Raw genomic sequence first — 17,978 nt, forward strand, 5'->3', positions numbered from 1 at the left:
CAAAAAAAAACAGCTCAAATTACCACACAGTGGCAATGAGTCAAGCAGTCAAATGACTACATACCAAATAGGGATATTACATGGTATCATTTCCTTTATTAATAGATAACAAACTCAGGAACCAATCACATTATTTATGCAAATTTATTCTGTATTGTGATATGTTGTATATTCTTTCACAAAATATGTCACAATATCAAACCAGTTTTAAGAGTTCTGTTCAGTGTAGACAAAATAATTTTTGCAGCAAGAACTGCGGGAAAAACGGTTTGCCATCAAACTTTAACTACAATACATGTAGTACCAATGCTTCAATTTCTTTTTGGCATCGGTTTTACAGTGTGTGGGCACATCCCTATATGTCCAGTGCAAGTAAGTACACGGTCACATGAAGAGCTTCCGCAGCTGAGAACGCAAATGAATATATAGCGCCCTCTTGTGTGTTGTCATTGCACAACATGTCGCGTTTCCGTAATCGATGCTTTCTCATCGCGTGGAGGAATATCCATGGTCCCTTGGGTCAACGCTTTGCTAGCGCTCCACAATGTTTTGAGGTCAAACATCGTTGTACACGTAACCATGGAAACACATGTGCAAACAATCAGGTAGCCCCCAGGGCCAGGTTCAAGACGCATCGCATGAGAACGAAGTGAACGAACCACACTAAAGCTGTCAAGTACACATTGGTCATGTACAGTGTACTAGGCCTACAGTTTATACTCTTATACAGACGTAGATAATTTTCAGTTTGCATAATGCATTTTAACTAATAAAGCAATCATTTTAAACTGAGCAAATGGCATGATTTCAAGAATCATTCAAGCTTCACAAAGTGGAGACCGCTTATTGTGAACCTTGAACGGAGGAACAAACCCTCTGAACGAATGCATAGGAAGCACTCAACCTCATAAGTGTTTTGTTTTGTACATGTAGTTTATCATTATTTTTTTAACCCTGACAGTAAACATGGCATGATTGTTGTAGTGTATAGTATATTATAGTATAGTTGACTGAAATTTCCAGAGTTGACCTCATCCAAATCATCCTTTCTCATATCCTTGAAAGAATCGGAAGAGTGGGGCTCGAGCACGACGAGATCCCGTTCCTGATTTGAAACTACATCAGCATGAAAATGGGATAGCAACGTAAGTTTTGCAGTTCAATCTCACTTTTTCTGAAAAGCAATAATTGATATTTTGTTCATGTTCTATCAAGATTCAATGAAAATGGATTTTAGAGGTACATAGGTTATAGGAAAGGAGCGGTAATTTACTTTTTAAAAGTTATTTTACTTGTCGATATTAATACTAAACAGTAGCTCTGTACACGAAGGCTGTCCAGCGCAATAAGCTGTTGCGGCAGAGCGCTGTGTGCCAACTGATTCGGTCGCACTGTTCTGTACGCCTAGCCCCAGAATGAAGATAAATTGCTATGCACACACTCACCGAACATACATCTATACACACGGGGCAGATGAATAGTTTAATTAGGTAGATATGTATTAGTTAAGATAACATGAATTCAGAGGGATGAAGATGGGCTACAATGAGAGATTTATTGTCACCCTCTTAGAAGGCGATCAGCAGTTGCGATCTTACAAATGCATTGGTATACAGAGGATGACAATTTAAAAAAAAAATGCATCTCTCACAGAATATAGGTAGACATAGTTGTGTAAATAAAGCGACAGATAGACAACATAACAAATAACAATGAAAGCACCGTTAATAGTCAACTTCAAGTCATCTAGATGCCTGTATTATGTCCGGAAGGAAGGAATTCCCGCTGTTCACCGTCCAAACAATCCCAGTGATAATATTACTACGATCTCCCTTGAACATTATGGTTTGCACGTGTGACCCTTGACCCCCTCAGAAGAGAGAGAGATATATATCTGTCAATGAAATCAATTTGAGTAGCAGTTTAGAATTTCATTACCGTTGTTTTTTATTCAGGCCTATATACAACGTACGTCTATTGTCGAGTTTGTGTGTGCACGTGTGTGGGTTCGTGTATTCCCCTATCCTCTGCACTTTATCTGCCTATCTATCTTATCTATCTATCTATCTATCTATCTATCTATCTATCTATCTATCTATCTATCTATTTATCTGTCTGTCTGTCTGTATGTATGTATGTATATGGCTGTCTATCTTTCTACCCTAGCTTCTGTCTGTCTAATAATATTATCTAGATATCTGTCTACCCCCTTTTCTCTCCTTTTTCTTTCGCCCTCTCTGTCAGTCTGCCCGTCAGTCTGTCTGTCTCTATCTATCTATCTGTCTGTCTGTCTGTCTGTCTGTCTGTATGTATGTATGTATGTATGTATGTATGTATATGGCTGTCTATCTTTCTATCCTCTCTTCTCTCTGTCTAATAATATTATCTAGATATCTGTCTACCCCTTTTCTCTCCTTTTTTTTGCCCTCTGTCAGTCTGTCAGTCTGTCCGTCTCTATCTATCTATCTATCAATCTATCTATCAATCTATCTATCTATCTATCTATCTATCTATCTATCTATCTGTCTGTCTGTCTGTCTGTCTATGTGTATATGGCTGTCTATCTTTCTATCCTAGCTTCTGTCTGTCTAATGATATTATCTAGATATCTGTCTACCCCCTTTTCTCTCCTTTTTCTTTCGCCCTCTGTCAGTCTGTCAGTCTGTCCGTCAGTCTGTCTGTCTGTCTGTCTATCTGTCTGTCTCTATCTATCTATCTATCTCTCAGAGCATTTTTTAATGAAAGAGCAAGACTGTGCGGTGCAGAAGAATTCATTTATCAGTCATTTTTTTGTTGTTGTTAATTTTCATATACGCACTGATTTGTAGCCGATCATTGCTTTACAAAGATCTGAGAATAGTTCATTAGGACTATTCTCATCATCAGAAATCACTTTGTAGATGATTATTCGCACGTATAAGAGCATCTCCCACCCATGCTCTCATTACATAAATGTTTTAAGAAAAACGGAGACGTTTTACAATACATCGTGAACGTCAGGGTAGTTGGAATGTTCGTCAGTCAACCAACAACAGAATTCTGTATTAGTTTCGAACCTCGCAATAGATTTCATGGTTAAGTGACCGTGATCGCCGTGGATTTTCTTTATAGTGTTAAAAAAAAAAGAAATAATAGTTCCACAGCAATTTTAACAAACAAAAACTATTCTTGATTTTTAGCAAAAAAAGAAAAGAAAAAGAAAATAGATATCATCTTTTCGAGATTGATAGTAACGTACGGTATTTGAGGGGATTAGAAATTAGCATCGGATTTTTCTTTAGATTAACGACACAAGTAATATCAGTCACGTGAACAAAATTGCTCATTAAAGCTGCCACAAGACCACCAAATCATGATTTGGCCCTAACTTACACAATCATGATATTATCTCATGATTTTTCTGCGATCTTGTTCCTTTTGGTCCATCATGCTCATGCAATGTTTACCTTACCATGGGATAAATAATGTGGTTCATTACAGCCTTGAAGGGGAATGAAACCCAAATGCACACGCGTGGATTGAATGAATGCACTTAAGTTGTAGAATCAGGATCGGCAATCCGTTCAATAGTTATACCTTTTTTTATATTTCGGTGTTGTCATCGATGGATAAAAGGACTACAGGGATTTGTGATATCACTGCATAGGACAGCACATGAAAAAAAAAATGTAATGAAAATTCCACTTTCTCATTTTCAAAGCATAAGGAAAAAGCGACTGGCTCACGTCTTTGAGAAAGCAGGTGGAACAGTAATTATTACCCTTAACATAATGTCAGTAAAAAGTGGAAGAAATGTGTACTGTTCACTAAAAGATTGAATTTTGTAGAATTGCCTTTACTTACATCTTTTTTTTTTCTCCACTGTGACATCCCGAATTGTTGTAGTCTTCTTAACCACAGATGACGGTACCAAAACTTTACTTTTTCATTACTTTTGAACTGATTGTTCGGTTTTCCTCAAACTCCGCTGATTGAGGTATATCCCTCCGAAGTTCTACTAGTACTAATCATTTCTGCACTTACTCAATCCACATAAGTGAAATACAGTGTATTAGGGTAGCATTTCCCTTTAACAGCATCATACACTGTATGCATGGAAGGCCAAATAGAAGGATGAAGGCAGGCTAAATAAGCCAGTTCGTAATCAGCTCATGGGCACGTTGGTACAAATGACCTTTATTTTTTCTCAGTTTTTTAGGCACTTTAATCGTTTTCAAAGAGACATTCGTACCGGGAAGCTTACCAGACGTAACAATTCATGGAATTCGTGTTCAAATAATAAATGAACTTGCATAGACCAGGTGACCACAATGGTCCATCAGTCAATCATCGGGGAAGCATCCATTTCATTGTTTTGCTTTGAATGCATTAAAAAACTGTTCTATTCATATTGCCAAATACCAGGTTTGCTGTCAGGTGGATGTACTGAGTACTGACAAGCAACATTTACAAGGATGACATGAATAATCATTATATGACAGATGCTTATCTCAGTGACTTTAAAAACCACCGTGCCTCTTGGTACAAATGACCTTTTTCTGCTCATGCGCAAAGTGGAACTACGAACTGGCTTATTGAATCATAAAGATTCTCCATTCTCTATTTTACATAATCTATTGTCCTTCGGCAATTCTGATTTCAATTATCGACGGATATGTCCAACCAATAGCGTCTGTCGCCAGCAACCGCTCGTCTGGACGTAGAGGGCGACAAGGTCACTGTGTAAAGTCCTCCGTTTCCGATGGGAGACTCCGCGGGACGGAACAACTTTTCTGCTCAGGGACCCACCGTCGTTGTGCGACGATAGATCGATCGCCCAGTACTGCCAGCCACCGTGCGCATGTGAGGACGCAGAGTCGAGTAGTCTGCTTCGAACCTGCAGAACCAGGACCAGCCTAGTCCAGGACTAAGTGGGACAGGAATACCAGCCTCGTTCTTCTTGTCTGCTTTAATTGGTATTCTACTTGTTCGGATAAGCCAAGAGAGGCGCTGTGAGAGAAAGATGACGAACATGTTCTGGTTTGCTCTCGTCGGGCTGTTTCTGCCCATGGTAAGTCGACATCATTTGGCTCTCTTTTCACCATCCATCTTCTTGAACCCCGATAAGATGGTCCGTGTCTAAACATCTTTCCTGTCATAAGAACCAACAAATTGAAATAGTTTAAATCTTTCAAATACATAGTTTTACATATTGACCTATTATATTTTGGTCATCAAGCAAGGAAACTTAACGATTTGTCCTTCGTGAATCTCTTCATCCCATCATTAAGGCAACAATGCTCCTAAATCTCGATATTGACTCCTGAAAGCAAGTTCAAGAGATAAATTGCAACGTTGTCCACGATATACGCGCTCCCTTGTCATGCCGAGGAATCAAGATCAATCACTTTAATGACGTACAGCAAGACGAAGAAAGAGTATTGTATATTCAAACCATGCAAAGAAAATATTATTCTATGATTTTGATTACGGCAACAAACATTTCGTGGTGCTTATTTGTATTGTTTTGTTTTATTGTGCTGTACTTTTTTATTATTCGTTGTGAACTTTGCTACGATTCGAAACGCATCGACTATTCAGTTAAAAATAGCTGAATCCGATGCCTCAAAATACAGAGAACGCCATAAGCGTTTCTCTCTTCTCGCACCATGCACTTGGTATATGCAATATTAATTTTGGTGACATAACCGATTATCGCCCGTCAAGTCCACGTTGAAGCATATCGGGTACTATATTCAGATCAACCCAGTAGGTTTCCAGGACATTTTGACAGACCGACATTCCTCCGAGACAGGAAACATGTGCGTTTCCCCAGCCACGAGAGGTAGGGGGCCTGCTAGAAACGGCACATATGGCATCACCTTGGCAGGGGGGGGGGGGGGGGGGGGTGGTTTATATAGAATACAAAATGTATGAATATGATTACACGCGTAGTATATTCCTCCAGAATAATAGTAATAATAATAATAGTGAGACTCTTGTAGAGCGCACATTTCTACCTAAAAAAGATACTCAAGGCGCTATAGAACAGAGTACATATTGTGTCACGTTACAACAGTATCACAGAAAATAATAAGACAATAAACCAACAAACAATATATACGTACACATACATTACATACAGGCATACAATATTGTCAATTCAAATTAAAAATATACGTCTTGAGATTCTTTTTGAAACTATCAATGGAAGATGCTTTTCTAAGAGATTTTGGTAGGCCATTCCATAGTTTTGGGCCCATATATGAAAAAGCCCGATCCCCCCAATTATGCTTGATTCGAGGTACCTGTAATTTTAGCGAGTTTGATGAACGTAGATTACGTGGTGGTTGGTGAAGATGAAGAGTATTTTGAAGGTAGACAGGGGCAAATTTGCGCAATGTACGGTAAACAAGAAGAAGAATCTTGAAGTTAATACGTTTTTCTACAGGAAGCCAGTGTAGGGACCGAAGTATTGGGGTAGTATGCACAGTTTTCTTCTTGAAAGTAAGTAATCTAGCGGCACAATTCTGAAGACGTTGCAGTTTACTGAGTTCTTTTTGTGGAAGACTGCAAAACAGAGAATTGCAGAAATCTAGACGAGACGAAATAAGAGCATGCATCAGTTTTTCTGCTGCTGATCTAGTTAGATATCTCCGAATTGAGCCCAGGTTACGCAAATGAAATCTTACAGATTGGGATACATATGAAATGTGGTCTTTGAATGTCAGATTTGCATCATAAACAACACCAAGATTACGAACTTTGTTCGAAGGCTTGATATTACTATTGCCGATTCTAACAAAACATGTATCAGAATTCACCTTAGACAACATCTGTTTGGATCCTATCAGAATAAATTCTGACTTACTGTCATTAAATTTGAGACCATTTCTTTCCATCCATGCCTTAACATCATCAATGCATAATTCCAATCGTTTTACAGTTTCAGTGAGTTCAGTCCCGGTTGGTGAAAAGGATACAAATATTTGTATATCATCTGCATAACAGTGATACTGAATGTCGTGTCTTTCAAAAATGTGTCTAATCCTTGAAAGATATAGTGAGAATAGAAGTGGTCCACCTACAGACCCTTGCGGGACTCCGCAAGTAAGTGCAGCCGGATCAGAGTTACTGTCATTGATCTTAACATATTGTGAACGGCTGGCAAGGTAAGATTGAAACCACTCTAATGCAAGTCCTGTGACACCAACAGATCTGAGAGTCTGGGTGAGAATGGAATGGTCAACAGTATCAAAAGCTGCCGACATATCAAGTAAAACAACAGCATTGATATTCCCAGCATCCATTTGTCTCAAACATTGATCAGTTAGGTCAGTAAGTAATGTCTCTACACTATGATCAGGGCGATACGCTGATTGGTGGCTAGCAAGAAAATCATTCTCCTGCAAGTAGTCTCGTAGGCGTGAAAAGGAAACACGTTCCATAACTTTGCTAACAAATGGCAGGTTTGAAATTGGTCGATAATTGTTTAACATGTTCTTATCTAAATGAGGTCTTTTGAGGGTTGGAAATATCACCGCTGTTTTCAATTCATTTGGCACAACACCTGCTGCAAAACTGCCATTTATTATGCTCGTAATGGCAGGGGCAGTCACTGATACACATTTTTTTATCAGATCCGTACAAAAAGGGTCTAATTCACATGACTTATTTGGAGACTTCATAATCATATTCTTAACCTCAGTTACAGACGTTGGATTTAGTGAGTCTAATTTTGAAGTAGTTGCAACTTCAGCTTCACTTTTAACCACACTGACACATGGTAAGGATAAGAATGCGTTGCGATGTTTAGCTAAAGGTGTCAATGAACAATGCAATCATTCAGTATAACTGTTGATGCGTTGTTCCGCTCATCTGCATTCTTGTGGGGATACATCACATAAAATGACCCCCCCCCCCGGAAAAAAAAAATCCTTTAAATAATGAAGATCTTCTAGTGTATCAGTGATTGGAGAATAGGTTTGGTATCAAAAGTTATGCCTTTATTTGAAAGTATTTATCGAAATCTCATAGAATGTAATGCTCGTTGAAGCGTCGATCGCCAATAAGTTTTATGCGCGATATCGTGTGGACATATTCTGCTGTCACCGATTCTGAAATTAGTCAGCTCAAGCCCCAAATAAGATTTCTCACTTTTAGTGGAATATCATTTATTTCCTATCAACCAACTTCTATAAAGGAAGAGATCACGCAGCGCACACACAGACAACATAATCCTAGAAAAAGGCAAAGGCTGGCAGTTGTAGTACGGTACATAATGTTCTGTGTTGTATCATTTGCAGTATCATGAGCAAATACATGTTTTATACATTTGTGAAATGATTATGGTAGTCGTGATTCAGTCGAAAAAGATAATGTACCAGATTAGTACTCTCTCGAAAATCCCTTTCAAGCATTGTTTTTACTATAGTGTAATGGTGTAAAAAAAGATATGAACATTGGTGCACTGCGTAGATGGAGGTACATAACTGGAAAGGGCATTCACGCTATGTCACTTTTAAAAAATGCTATGCCAAGGGAATCACATCAACCAACACAATCACCGTTGTCTATCAATGGAACACAGCCCACGGTAGTATGACCCTTCCCTCCTCCTCCTCCTCCTCCTCCGCCTCCATTTCCCCTCCCCCTCCCCCCCCCCCCCCCCCAAGGGAAAAAAAAACCCACACACATACATCGTGCTCACTCCTTATTACTGGTAATTGGTAAATCAGACCTTGGAAATGGAAAGGTTCGAAATCAAATTTCATTCCAAAAGTAGATCGGCGGACTGCAGAAGCGAGAACGTGACAAGTTATAAACTTGATAGTGATTGAATCTGTGTGAAAATAGCAAAAGACACGCACGACTGCATTCATTTAGACCTGCATTTGAGATGTCATGAGTGAATACACCTGATCAACGAAGGCTCTTTACTTTGACACGGATCTGCGATTTTTCACACTATTCAGACATGGGTTGCTAGTACGGTATGCTATTCGTGCGTGTATCTTTATTTCGAGAAAGCGTTCAGTGAACAGATAAAAAGGGTAGTAATAGCTATAATAGGTGCAAGAGTAGACAATACTTAGCTACGACATGAGTGAGAGATGTCTTGTGAAATGATATTGTAGTATATTGTCAAATAATGGTGGTAATAAGATCTTATCTTGGCATTCTATATTCCATTGGCCCTATATCGCCTAACATTTATCGTTACCTCTCTATAAGCACTTCACAACTTATGATGGTAACATGACGTTTATACATCTATGAAGTTAAAATGTGTACAATTAAAATCATAGACTGTGCGCATTAAAAGATACATCTTTAAAACGATGGCATACAGTTTAAATTGTGTAGAAACTATACTTCAAATTGTTCACAAGATGTGATGACCGTTGAGTTTACATTTCCTCTTATCATCGTCTGCAATACATTCCAAACAAACGTCTCGTCAATCTCATTTCGCGAACGGTCAGTGCTGTCTAAAGTTGCATGTCCCTTTACAAGCGCTTCGTCCGCCATACCGATGGCCGTGAAACGAACACGCCACGCGCTGACGGCATTCCACGAATGTTTGGCTCTCTGGGTGAGTGTGTTATATGGATGGTAACACTGCGACTGCATAAGGCTGGCTCGGACAGCGATTACAGAGGCAAGCTTTGGTCCGTACTGTATGGTATCATACTTATGAGCGTAGCAACGCAAGTACCATATAAAGGAGCCGGCTTTGTGTGAGCAAATAGGCACACAGCACCTTCATATTATGACAACTTTTCCCACGTTATGCGACAATTTGTAATTTGATACGCACAAACACACACAAACACAAATTCAACCTCAAACCATGCACAAACAAAGTACTAGGCCAGGTTGTTTGTCCTATCAGAATCATGATTATATGGCTGAGGATAATTCGTTATGGATATACATCTCGAAATGACTGGGCGAAAAAGTGGAAACTGCAAGTTGATTTAGACACAGCACTGAGAAAATGGGACTATAATTTATGATTGCCAAAAGCAGTGTCCAAGTGTTGGTTCATATCTTCGGCCAGTGTTTGTCTACATGAGATATGAAAATCGTTCATCCACTACCTCAGTCATCATCTAAAATGGAGAGTACGTTGTTATTTTTGTTTTTGTTTTGCTTTCTCTTCTTTGGCCCACGGTTGTCCACGAGTGGTCATTTGCTGATCTTCCGGCTTTCCTCCTCAAAACTTACGATTTCTATTCCCCACTGTCATGTGTAGCAAAATATATATTTGTTTATGATACGTGGGTGTCGTGAAATATAGATGTGACTAAAAGTTCGCTGTCATGACTTGCAACCATGAGGCAAGTGTGTTGAATACATACATAATACGTTCGAAAGAAAGAATGCACAAGTCAAACATTCTTCTGTAGTGATGTCACAGTGACGTGACTAAGACGTCTATTTAAGGTGCCCACAGGGCGTCACGTGACTCACCTTAAGTTGAAAGGTCATCAGATTTGTTGACATGTGTCTGATTTTGCTCAAATTGTAGCCTATACTTGTTACTCGTGTGTATGTTCGGGGATTTGATATATAAGTGTATGTTTTTCTCCCTGTAGCAATTTTCTCTCAACCACTTTTTATGACACGCCAGTTTCCTTCCGCAATCCACCTCCAACACATCGTCTGCCCAAGACACCAACAATTCTTGTCAACCATTGGTCATTATAACAGTACAGATATGTTGTTTAGATTTGCCTCCGCGCTTCTCGGCCCCTTTTCACCTTCTACAAACTAAAATAATTAATAGACAAAGATAAAGACAAACACGTAGCTACACAAAACAAACAAAACTATAAAACGTTTAACAACAATTTCATGTCAAGTGTCACAGAGTAAACGTTGTTACTCTTCAACATTTCCACCGTGACCTAACAAACGAGAAGAATAGATTGTGCAATACGTAGAAAAGAAATATATAATTCTTTGATTTAGAAACTGTATAGAAGATATAAACCATGAGGTAGACATTAATTCTTGTGGTGTCAAAGGTCACAGACTGAAATCAGACGATCAACATAAACCCGGAATCTGGCAAAAACATCGTTAACCTACATAGTTCCCTTTGTATAAGCAGTCATTGCCTCAATCTGTGCATGTGACTGTCGTGTAAGTTACAAAGATCTTATTTCTTCGCTTTTTTCTCTCTCTTTTTCTCCTCATTCCTCTTCCCCTTTCTTCTCCTTCATCATCATCTTCTTCTTCTTCTTCTCCTCCTCCTCCTCCTCCTTCTCCTTCTTCAGCTTTTTCTTATTTTCTTTCTCCATCTCTTCTTCCTCCTTTTCTTTTTTTTTTTTTGGTGATCGTCTATCTCATCTTCTTTGATCTGATGCGACACGCTCCGTTCTTCCCTCTAGCACTGCTCGGGAATACTGTTTTCATCTCAAAAGAAAATGAACTAATGAGGTTTAAACTTACATATACATGTTGCGATCAATGAAAATATATGAATTTAAAAAGAAAATTGAATTTCCGAATGTATTCCTCTGTCTGTGTCGTGCGAGTCAGTAATGGATGATATTGGAGTGTGTGAAAGCTGAAACCTTCCCAGGGCACTCCCTTTGTTTGTTTATAATGTGAACCATCGCATTTTGTCGACTTCCCATGCCTGAAATTTAGCTTCGTCACTTAAACTGTTTACTCAGTGGCATTGTGCATGGTATAAAAATATCTGGGTGAGATTCAGCATTCAAACCGCTGGGTACTACTACACTTTGTAGTCAGTTCTTGCACTGAGAGCCCTGCCCTAAGTCTGGCTGCATGGTCACACTAAAAAGCAACGAAAGAATCTTTACAAAATCGGTGCTTTCCAGGGCATTGATGCTTTTCACCCCTAGGCTGAGATATCTGAGAGGGCAGATTTTTTGAACAGTTTTCGAACTTTGCATCGCAGACACAAAACTTTTTAGTCAAAAGCAGGCCTGATAATACGTCAAATAGGCTTCCGTATAAAAAAGAAAGAAAGAAAAAAAAAGATGACTGTGTGTTGATAACTTTGATGGGTATAATTCTTCAGAGCTAGCCGAATCCTTCAAAAGTTTGTCTGTTTCCTTTTTCGCTGTCTTTTTGTTAACTCGGAACTGAAAAAAACAAATTCAATTGCCTCGCTACAATCAGATCACTTGCTCGAGTTGGATTTCTGAACAAGAGAAAACCAAGTATGCTAGAGTTACCTTCTTTTCATGGATGTCAATTGTATAGTATTTTGAGAGTCTATTTATACTTCCTTTTTTTTTAACCGCCAAGCCAAGCACACAGGAAGCAGAATGGACATTATTCTTTTATTGCAAATGTTGCATATATCGAGAATGATGTACCAATGAAGGAGGTATTTACCTCCTTAGATGCACCAAACTTTCTTATCCTGTATACATTCCTCCTTTTTCTTCGCGATCGGCCCAACCGATGCTCTGAGATTTCGCTTTCGTTAAAGTGTCAGTTTGGCGGCCACATTTCCGATCTCCTTCCGAGCTTGCTATTCGAATAATCTATATTTCAGTCATTTTCACCAACAAATAATACGAATAAACACTAAAAAGATCTTCTTCAAGGATAGAAACATTCTTATGACACCCTGTATCCTAGATTCACTTAATGATAGTTATCTGCTCTCGAGGCTAGTGATTTCATGTGTTTTGTTTTGTATCAATTATTTTTGGCTGTGGACTAGCTGAGAAGAATACCTGTTTCACAAAGGTGATAGTAATTTCCTTTTGTCTGAGTCTACATCCAGTTGATATCTTTGTCGTCTGGTACATATCAGCGTCAATAAATAAACATTGTCATTTTGGAGGGGGTTGTCCAGATTGCTTGATGCAACCCAGTGCCCACACACTCTCACACACATCCATTGTAATCACGTTCTATGGTAAAGAGAGTAGCGTGTGACTCCCAATCGTAATATGTTGGGTCATAAGGCCGCCATCAAGCCTACTCCTCGGGGTGAAGACAATACCCCATCCATTGGGACTGCAGCAGCAGACCCAGTTAGAACTTGATCGCCGTTGGGTTGAACCACCGTTGGTATACCGACTCACCATAATAATCAACAATCCGAATGAATAAAAATTACCTTAGTATGGAAATAACCAGAATTTACTTTTTCCATCCTTTCCATCTGTCCCGTCGAGGACGGTTTGATTTTGCTACAACACACATTTCCCATGCACCTGACCGAGTATGCTCGGGACTCGTCTTCAACGAGTTATCCCTGTGATTATATCTCTGGGTTCTACTTATTCTAGTTACTTATAACATTCACTACATTTAGCTGTCGGACAGAGTAGTTATCATCGGGAAGGTTCGTTAATTCGAAAATGAAATAAGTTTCGTGATTCCAAAAGTTCTTTAGTACGAAATTGAAATAAGGTTCGTTATTCCGAAAATGAAAAGAAGGTGCGTACTAACGAACCTTCGGAATTACGGACTTCATTTCGTTTTTGGATTAACTAACCTCCGGAATGACGAACCTCTTTTTTTCCCATTTTTGGATTAACGAACCTTCGGAGTTACGAACCTTTGGAATAATGAACCTCATTTCATTTTCGGATTAACGAACCTTCGGAGTAACGAACCTTTGGAATAATGAGCATCATTTCATTTTCGGAGAATCGAACCTTCGGAATCACGAACTGTAACCGTTAGACAGTTCGGCATTTTGAGAATATTGCTTCGATTGAGATGGTGAGCCCCATAGATTAAGATGTATAATAATGCCTGTGATGGCAGTGATAGCTAGTGACAACAACAACAACAACAACAACACCAACAAAAATCACATCGATCGACACAATGATGTCAGGACTAATATGTTTTTGTTTCTACTAATGCCTTTACGAGATGACGTAGAAGCAGACGATAAGAAAAACAAGTCCAAAGGGAGATCTTATTTATATTGCCAGGGGCCCTAAGACTGCCTAAAAAAGAACCCTTTATCACTGAACCCTTTCCGTGCGGCTTTCCACAAGCCGTTTGAGCAGACACTATCACATTATTGCAGACAAAAAAAAAATGTATTTCGTGTGCATATTTTATCTTATTCCCTTCGCTACGTCACTGAAATACATGCTCCGTTCTCTTTCTGCCTGGGTGGCACTTTAAGTTCGCGAGAGGGGAGGAAACCACGGAGCGAAAGTCGCATTCGTGCTGAGATCAGTCTCAGGGGTGAAAAACGAGAATGACTGGGGTGGTGGTATCTAGGATAAAGTTTGGTGGCATCGTTGGTATCTATTCATGGAGATAGTTTCTTAAAGTCTAGTTGATGTATTACCATCAAATCAAAACACCCAGAAAATGCACCTAATAATACATTGTATTCATCAAATATTTCAATGTGGTTCGATTTCTACTATTGCGCTTTGCCTATGTGTGCTTATAAAGCTGTATTGCCGTTTTGACAATTACCATTTTAAAATCGGGTCATAGTATTTGAGGAGAGCATAAACGAAAATAGTTTGCATGCATGGCCTTTCTCGATGTTGTTAACAGCCGACATCAGATAAATTTTATATACTCCTTTTACAAGAAGTACACTACGAGAAAGTGGCTCTCTCTCTCTCTCTCTCTCTCTCTCTCTCTCTCTTGTAAAGAATTAGTATAATTTGTGACTATCGTCCATTTGAAATACCAAACAGATTAATATATATCAAATTAATTGATTATGTAATGAAAATAATGCCAATGATGATAATATAGAAGTTGGAAGAAGGCAGTTATCGTTGTGAGATGTGAGTCCCGGAGATGTATCCATGAAGGCAAATGTCCTACTTGAATTAAAATAGCTTTCCGCCCTACACTCAAGTACTGTTGTAGGTCCTTTAAACGGAGGGAGGAGAGGGAACGTCCCGCTCACTGAAATTGGCATCCTCGTTGGCTGGTTCCTGCTTGGTTCCTGTCTCGGGAGAGGAAAGCGAGAGTGGTGGATGCGGAGATCGTCTAGACGATGAATTGAGGTCTGGGAAACACGGAGAGACAGGCAGATAGATAAAACTTAGACCAGAATGATAGAGAGTTCGTTAGGTGGCGAGATGCACACAGCATCACGTCTTACGCGCTGATGATAACCAGGCATGTAAGGGGAAAAGATCATTCTTTGGAATTTCAGTATAAAGTCGTTCTTCTTATCTCACCATCAATGACACGGATGATCCTCTGTTAGACACAAACAAGGGTGTATAATCATCCCTTCTTTTACTGGCTACGTCACACTGGAGACCCAAAAGGGGCAAGACATGTAGGGCAGGGCTTGCATTATGCATTGAGGCTCCTCCTACACAAATACCACTCCGTGTGAAAGTTGATCACTTGGAATGCCCATTTCTAACCTCTATACTAAAACGGAAGACAACAAAAGCAACTGTGCGGGGGACAAAACGACAAATCTCCGTCTCTAGAATTTCCGACAAAAGTTGCAAATGTACAAGATTTATCAAAGTGTCTACAAAGTCCCCAAAACGGGATCACAATCAGTAAAACTATAGCAGAACCAAAGCTGCAGCTAGAGTTCAAGCCGAAAAAAACCAACAACAACAAATGAGATAATATAATAAGAACCATGTTTCATTAAATATTGGTAAACCTATATAAGAAAACCAAGAACACTCTGATCACTCTCTAGGATTAAGCTCTTGTTCATTCAATTCATACAAACCTCTATCACTTCGCCACAAGTAAGCTTACTGGCTTGACACACATGTCTTTGTGAAAAAGTAAACGGAATTTATTCATTTGTCTTTTTTTTTTTTCATTCATACTATGGTACGTTGCATGAGTTAACCGCTGATCGCCATTTGACACACAAATGCTTTATCATTTTTTTGATGTGAGATAATACTGATTTTATTTTGTTAATTACTATAGAAAAATTAAGCTTTCGACGTTTGCCCAAGATCACATAATCATGAGGTCACTTCATGCCACTTCAGAAGTTTAATTCTTTTCTTTTATTTCTTATTTGATCACTGGAACATAAAGGAAAATAATCCGTTATGTTAATTTTTATGGGATGTCGTTCATTCGTGGCCAGAGTAATAATGACACATTCCATGATTTGAGTTATGATAAGCCCGAAGGATGATTGGAGCATCCGGGGCATACGCCCAAACATTTTCCCACCGTGGTCAGGTATTTGTGTCTTGGTTTTATACTTTTGTTTTATTAGGGCAACTAATAACGCCCGCCCTCTGTTCTTCCTCCCACCAGTTGTTCCCTCTCTCGCTTCTTCTCTCCCTCGGTCTATCTGTCTATCTGTCTATCTGTCTGTCTCGTTTTTATTTTCTTTTTGTCTTCTTCATCGTATCTTACCCTCTGTTCTTATTTATACCAATTTGTATATGTCCACACTCACAATCCAAACTTTCTGTTTGCTGACACACACTTAATATCACTCAATAATTATAATTTAAAATGCACCGAGAAGAGTTGTTTTCAAGATAATCTGTAGCATCACCTTCAGGGTAAAATTTTTTTTAAAATTATTTTTGGGAGGGGGAGGGGATAAGGTTATAATACATCCAGCCAATGTCTAAACTTTATTTTTATTTTTATTTTTTTTTTTAGATTTCCGTTAAGGAAATCGGGGCTTCATTTTGCCTGCTGCTTTATGCGGTGGCCTTATTTCTGATTCTCTCAGCATGAATGTTTACCTTTCCCTTGATTGCCGATCTCACGCAGTCAACATACCCTAGGACAAGTTGGACTGATTGAATATTATAGCTAAATACTTCCGGTCAGCTGGACTTGATTTAAATTTTAAAAAATGCCCACAGGGCACGTAATCAATCGATGATGCACAAACGATATGAATTGTGAAGCGTTTGTTCTTTTCTTTTCTTTTACCTCATGACCAAAAAAACCTATAGCCTATATAGGCAGTTGTGTTGTTGTTGTTGTTTTTTTTTATTCTATTTCTTCCTGAGGAATGATACGTTATTATGATAATCTATTCCATTTTTGTGTGTGGTTTGAACGATATCTCTGTATTGCAGTGCAAAACATGAATTGATATTTTAAAGGATTTTATAATTACTTTCTAGGTTCTTTGAATAGTTTTCATGCATACAAATAAAATGAAAAATATACGAAGTCAATTTTAACCGACCTTCAACGTTAAACAATGACACTTTAATGTTTAGCTGTCATTGTTGTCAATTAAGGACTGAAAAGATCACCTTTTCCAGACCATCTACGACGTTCACTAGAGCAGGGCTGCTTTCAAAGACTGCAATTGCACTGAAAATTCATTTCCCAATTTGTTCGTGTATGCCACCATGTCAAGGACACAATTTCATATTTTCTGAGGGGAATTGGAGTGAATGACAGGATCTTTTCGATTCATGGTCCAAGATAGGATAGGATATCTTAGGTGGCTTTTATTGTCTGTGGATGGGATTTGCGCGGGAAATGAAACAGTGTTGGACTTTGCACACGTGGGCGATTTAATAAACGTTGTATAATATACCATGACAGAATCCTGGAAGATCTAGTAACCTAACTTTTTCAGTTTTATGTGTTATTCTCTGTCTATATGTCTCTTATCTAAGAAGATTTACTAGGAGGACTTACTAAAAAGCCATTCAGCCTAGTCTATGAACATTCCTGTTTAGCTAGGCACCCAAACATCCGATGGGCCAGAATAAACAATGGCTGAAGATGCTACCACGCCTTCTACCAGTGTCGTAAACTTTGCGATACATGTCTTGCAAAGGTTATCGCAGGTTCAAATGTGTGCTAAAAAGAAAACTGAGAGTGTAGGCCTACCATAATTCCGCTCTCGATTTAGCGCGAAAGATCGAGTGACTAAAATGTTACCCAGAAAACAAAAGACATTTGCTGTTCGTTCCATTTTCTTAGTGTTGCTTTTGCTCTAGTTTTTATTTTTTTATTCCAATTAAAGTCTTTGTTGCTTCATTGTAACGTAGGATTTTTTTTCTCTCTCTCTCTTCGATAATCAAATCTTG

General features: G+C 38.8%; 1 protein-coding gene across 1 annotated transcript in view; it reads left to right on the plus strand.

Annotated features, from left to right (window-relative positions):
* The first annotated feature begins 4,847 nt into the window (after positions 1-4,847).
* The window catches only part of LOC139731366 (SPARC-like), a 32,810-nt gene continuing 19,679 nt past the window's right edge, over positions 4,848-17,978 (plus strand). The window contains exon 1 of the mRNA XM_071642258.1: positions 4,848-5,050. Coding sequence (XP_071498359.1) covers positions 5,003-5,050 — 48 coding nt within the window. The 5' untranslated portion in view covers positions 4,848-5,002. The remainder of the gene's footprint in view (positions 5,051-17,978) is intronic.

This window comes from Diadema antillarum, unplaced genomic scaffold (assembly GCF_040938485.1).
Source record: "Diadema antillarum isolate AM-2024a unplaced genomic scaffold, OU_Dant_1.0 seq00000368_RagTag, whole genome shotgun sequence".
NCBI lineage: Eukaryota > Metazoa > Echinodermata > Echinoidea > Diadematoida > Diadematidae > Diadema > Diadema antillarum.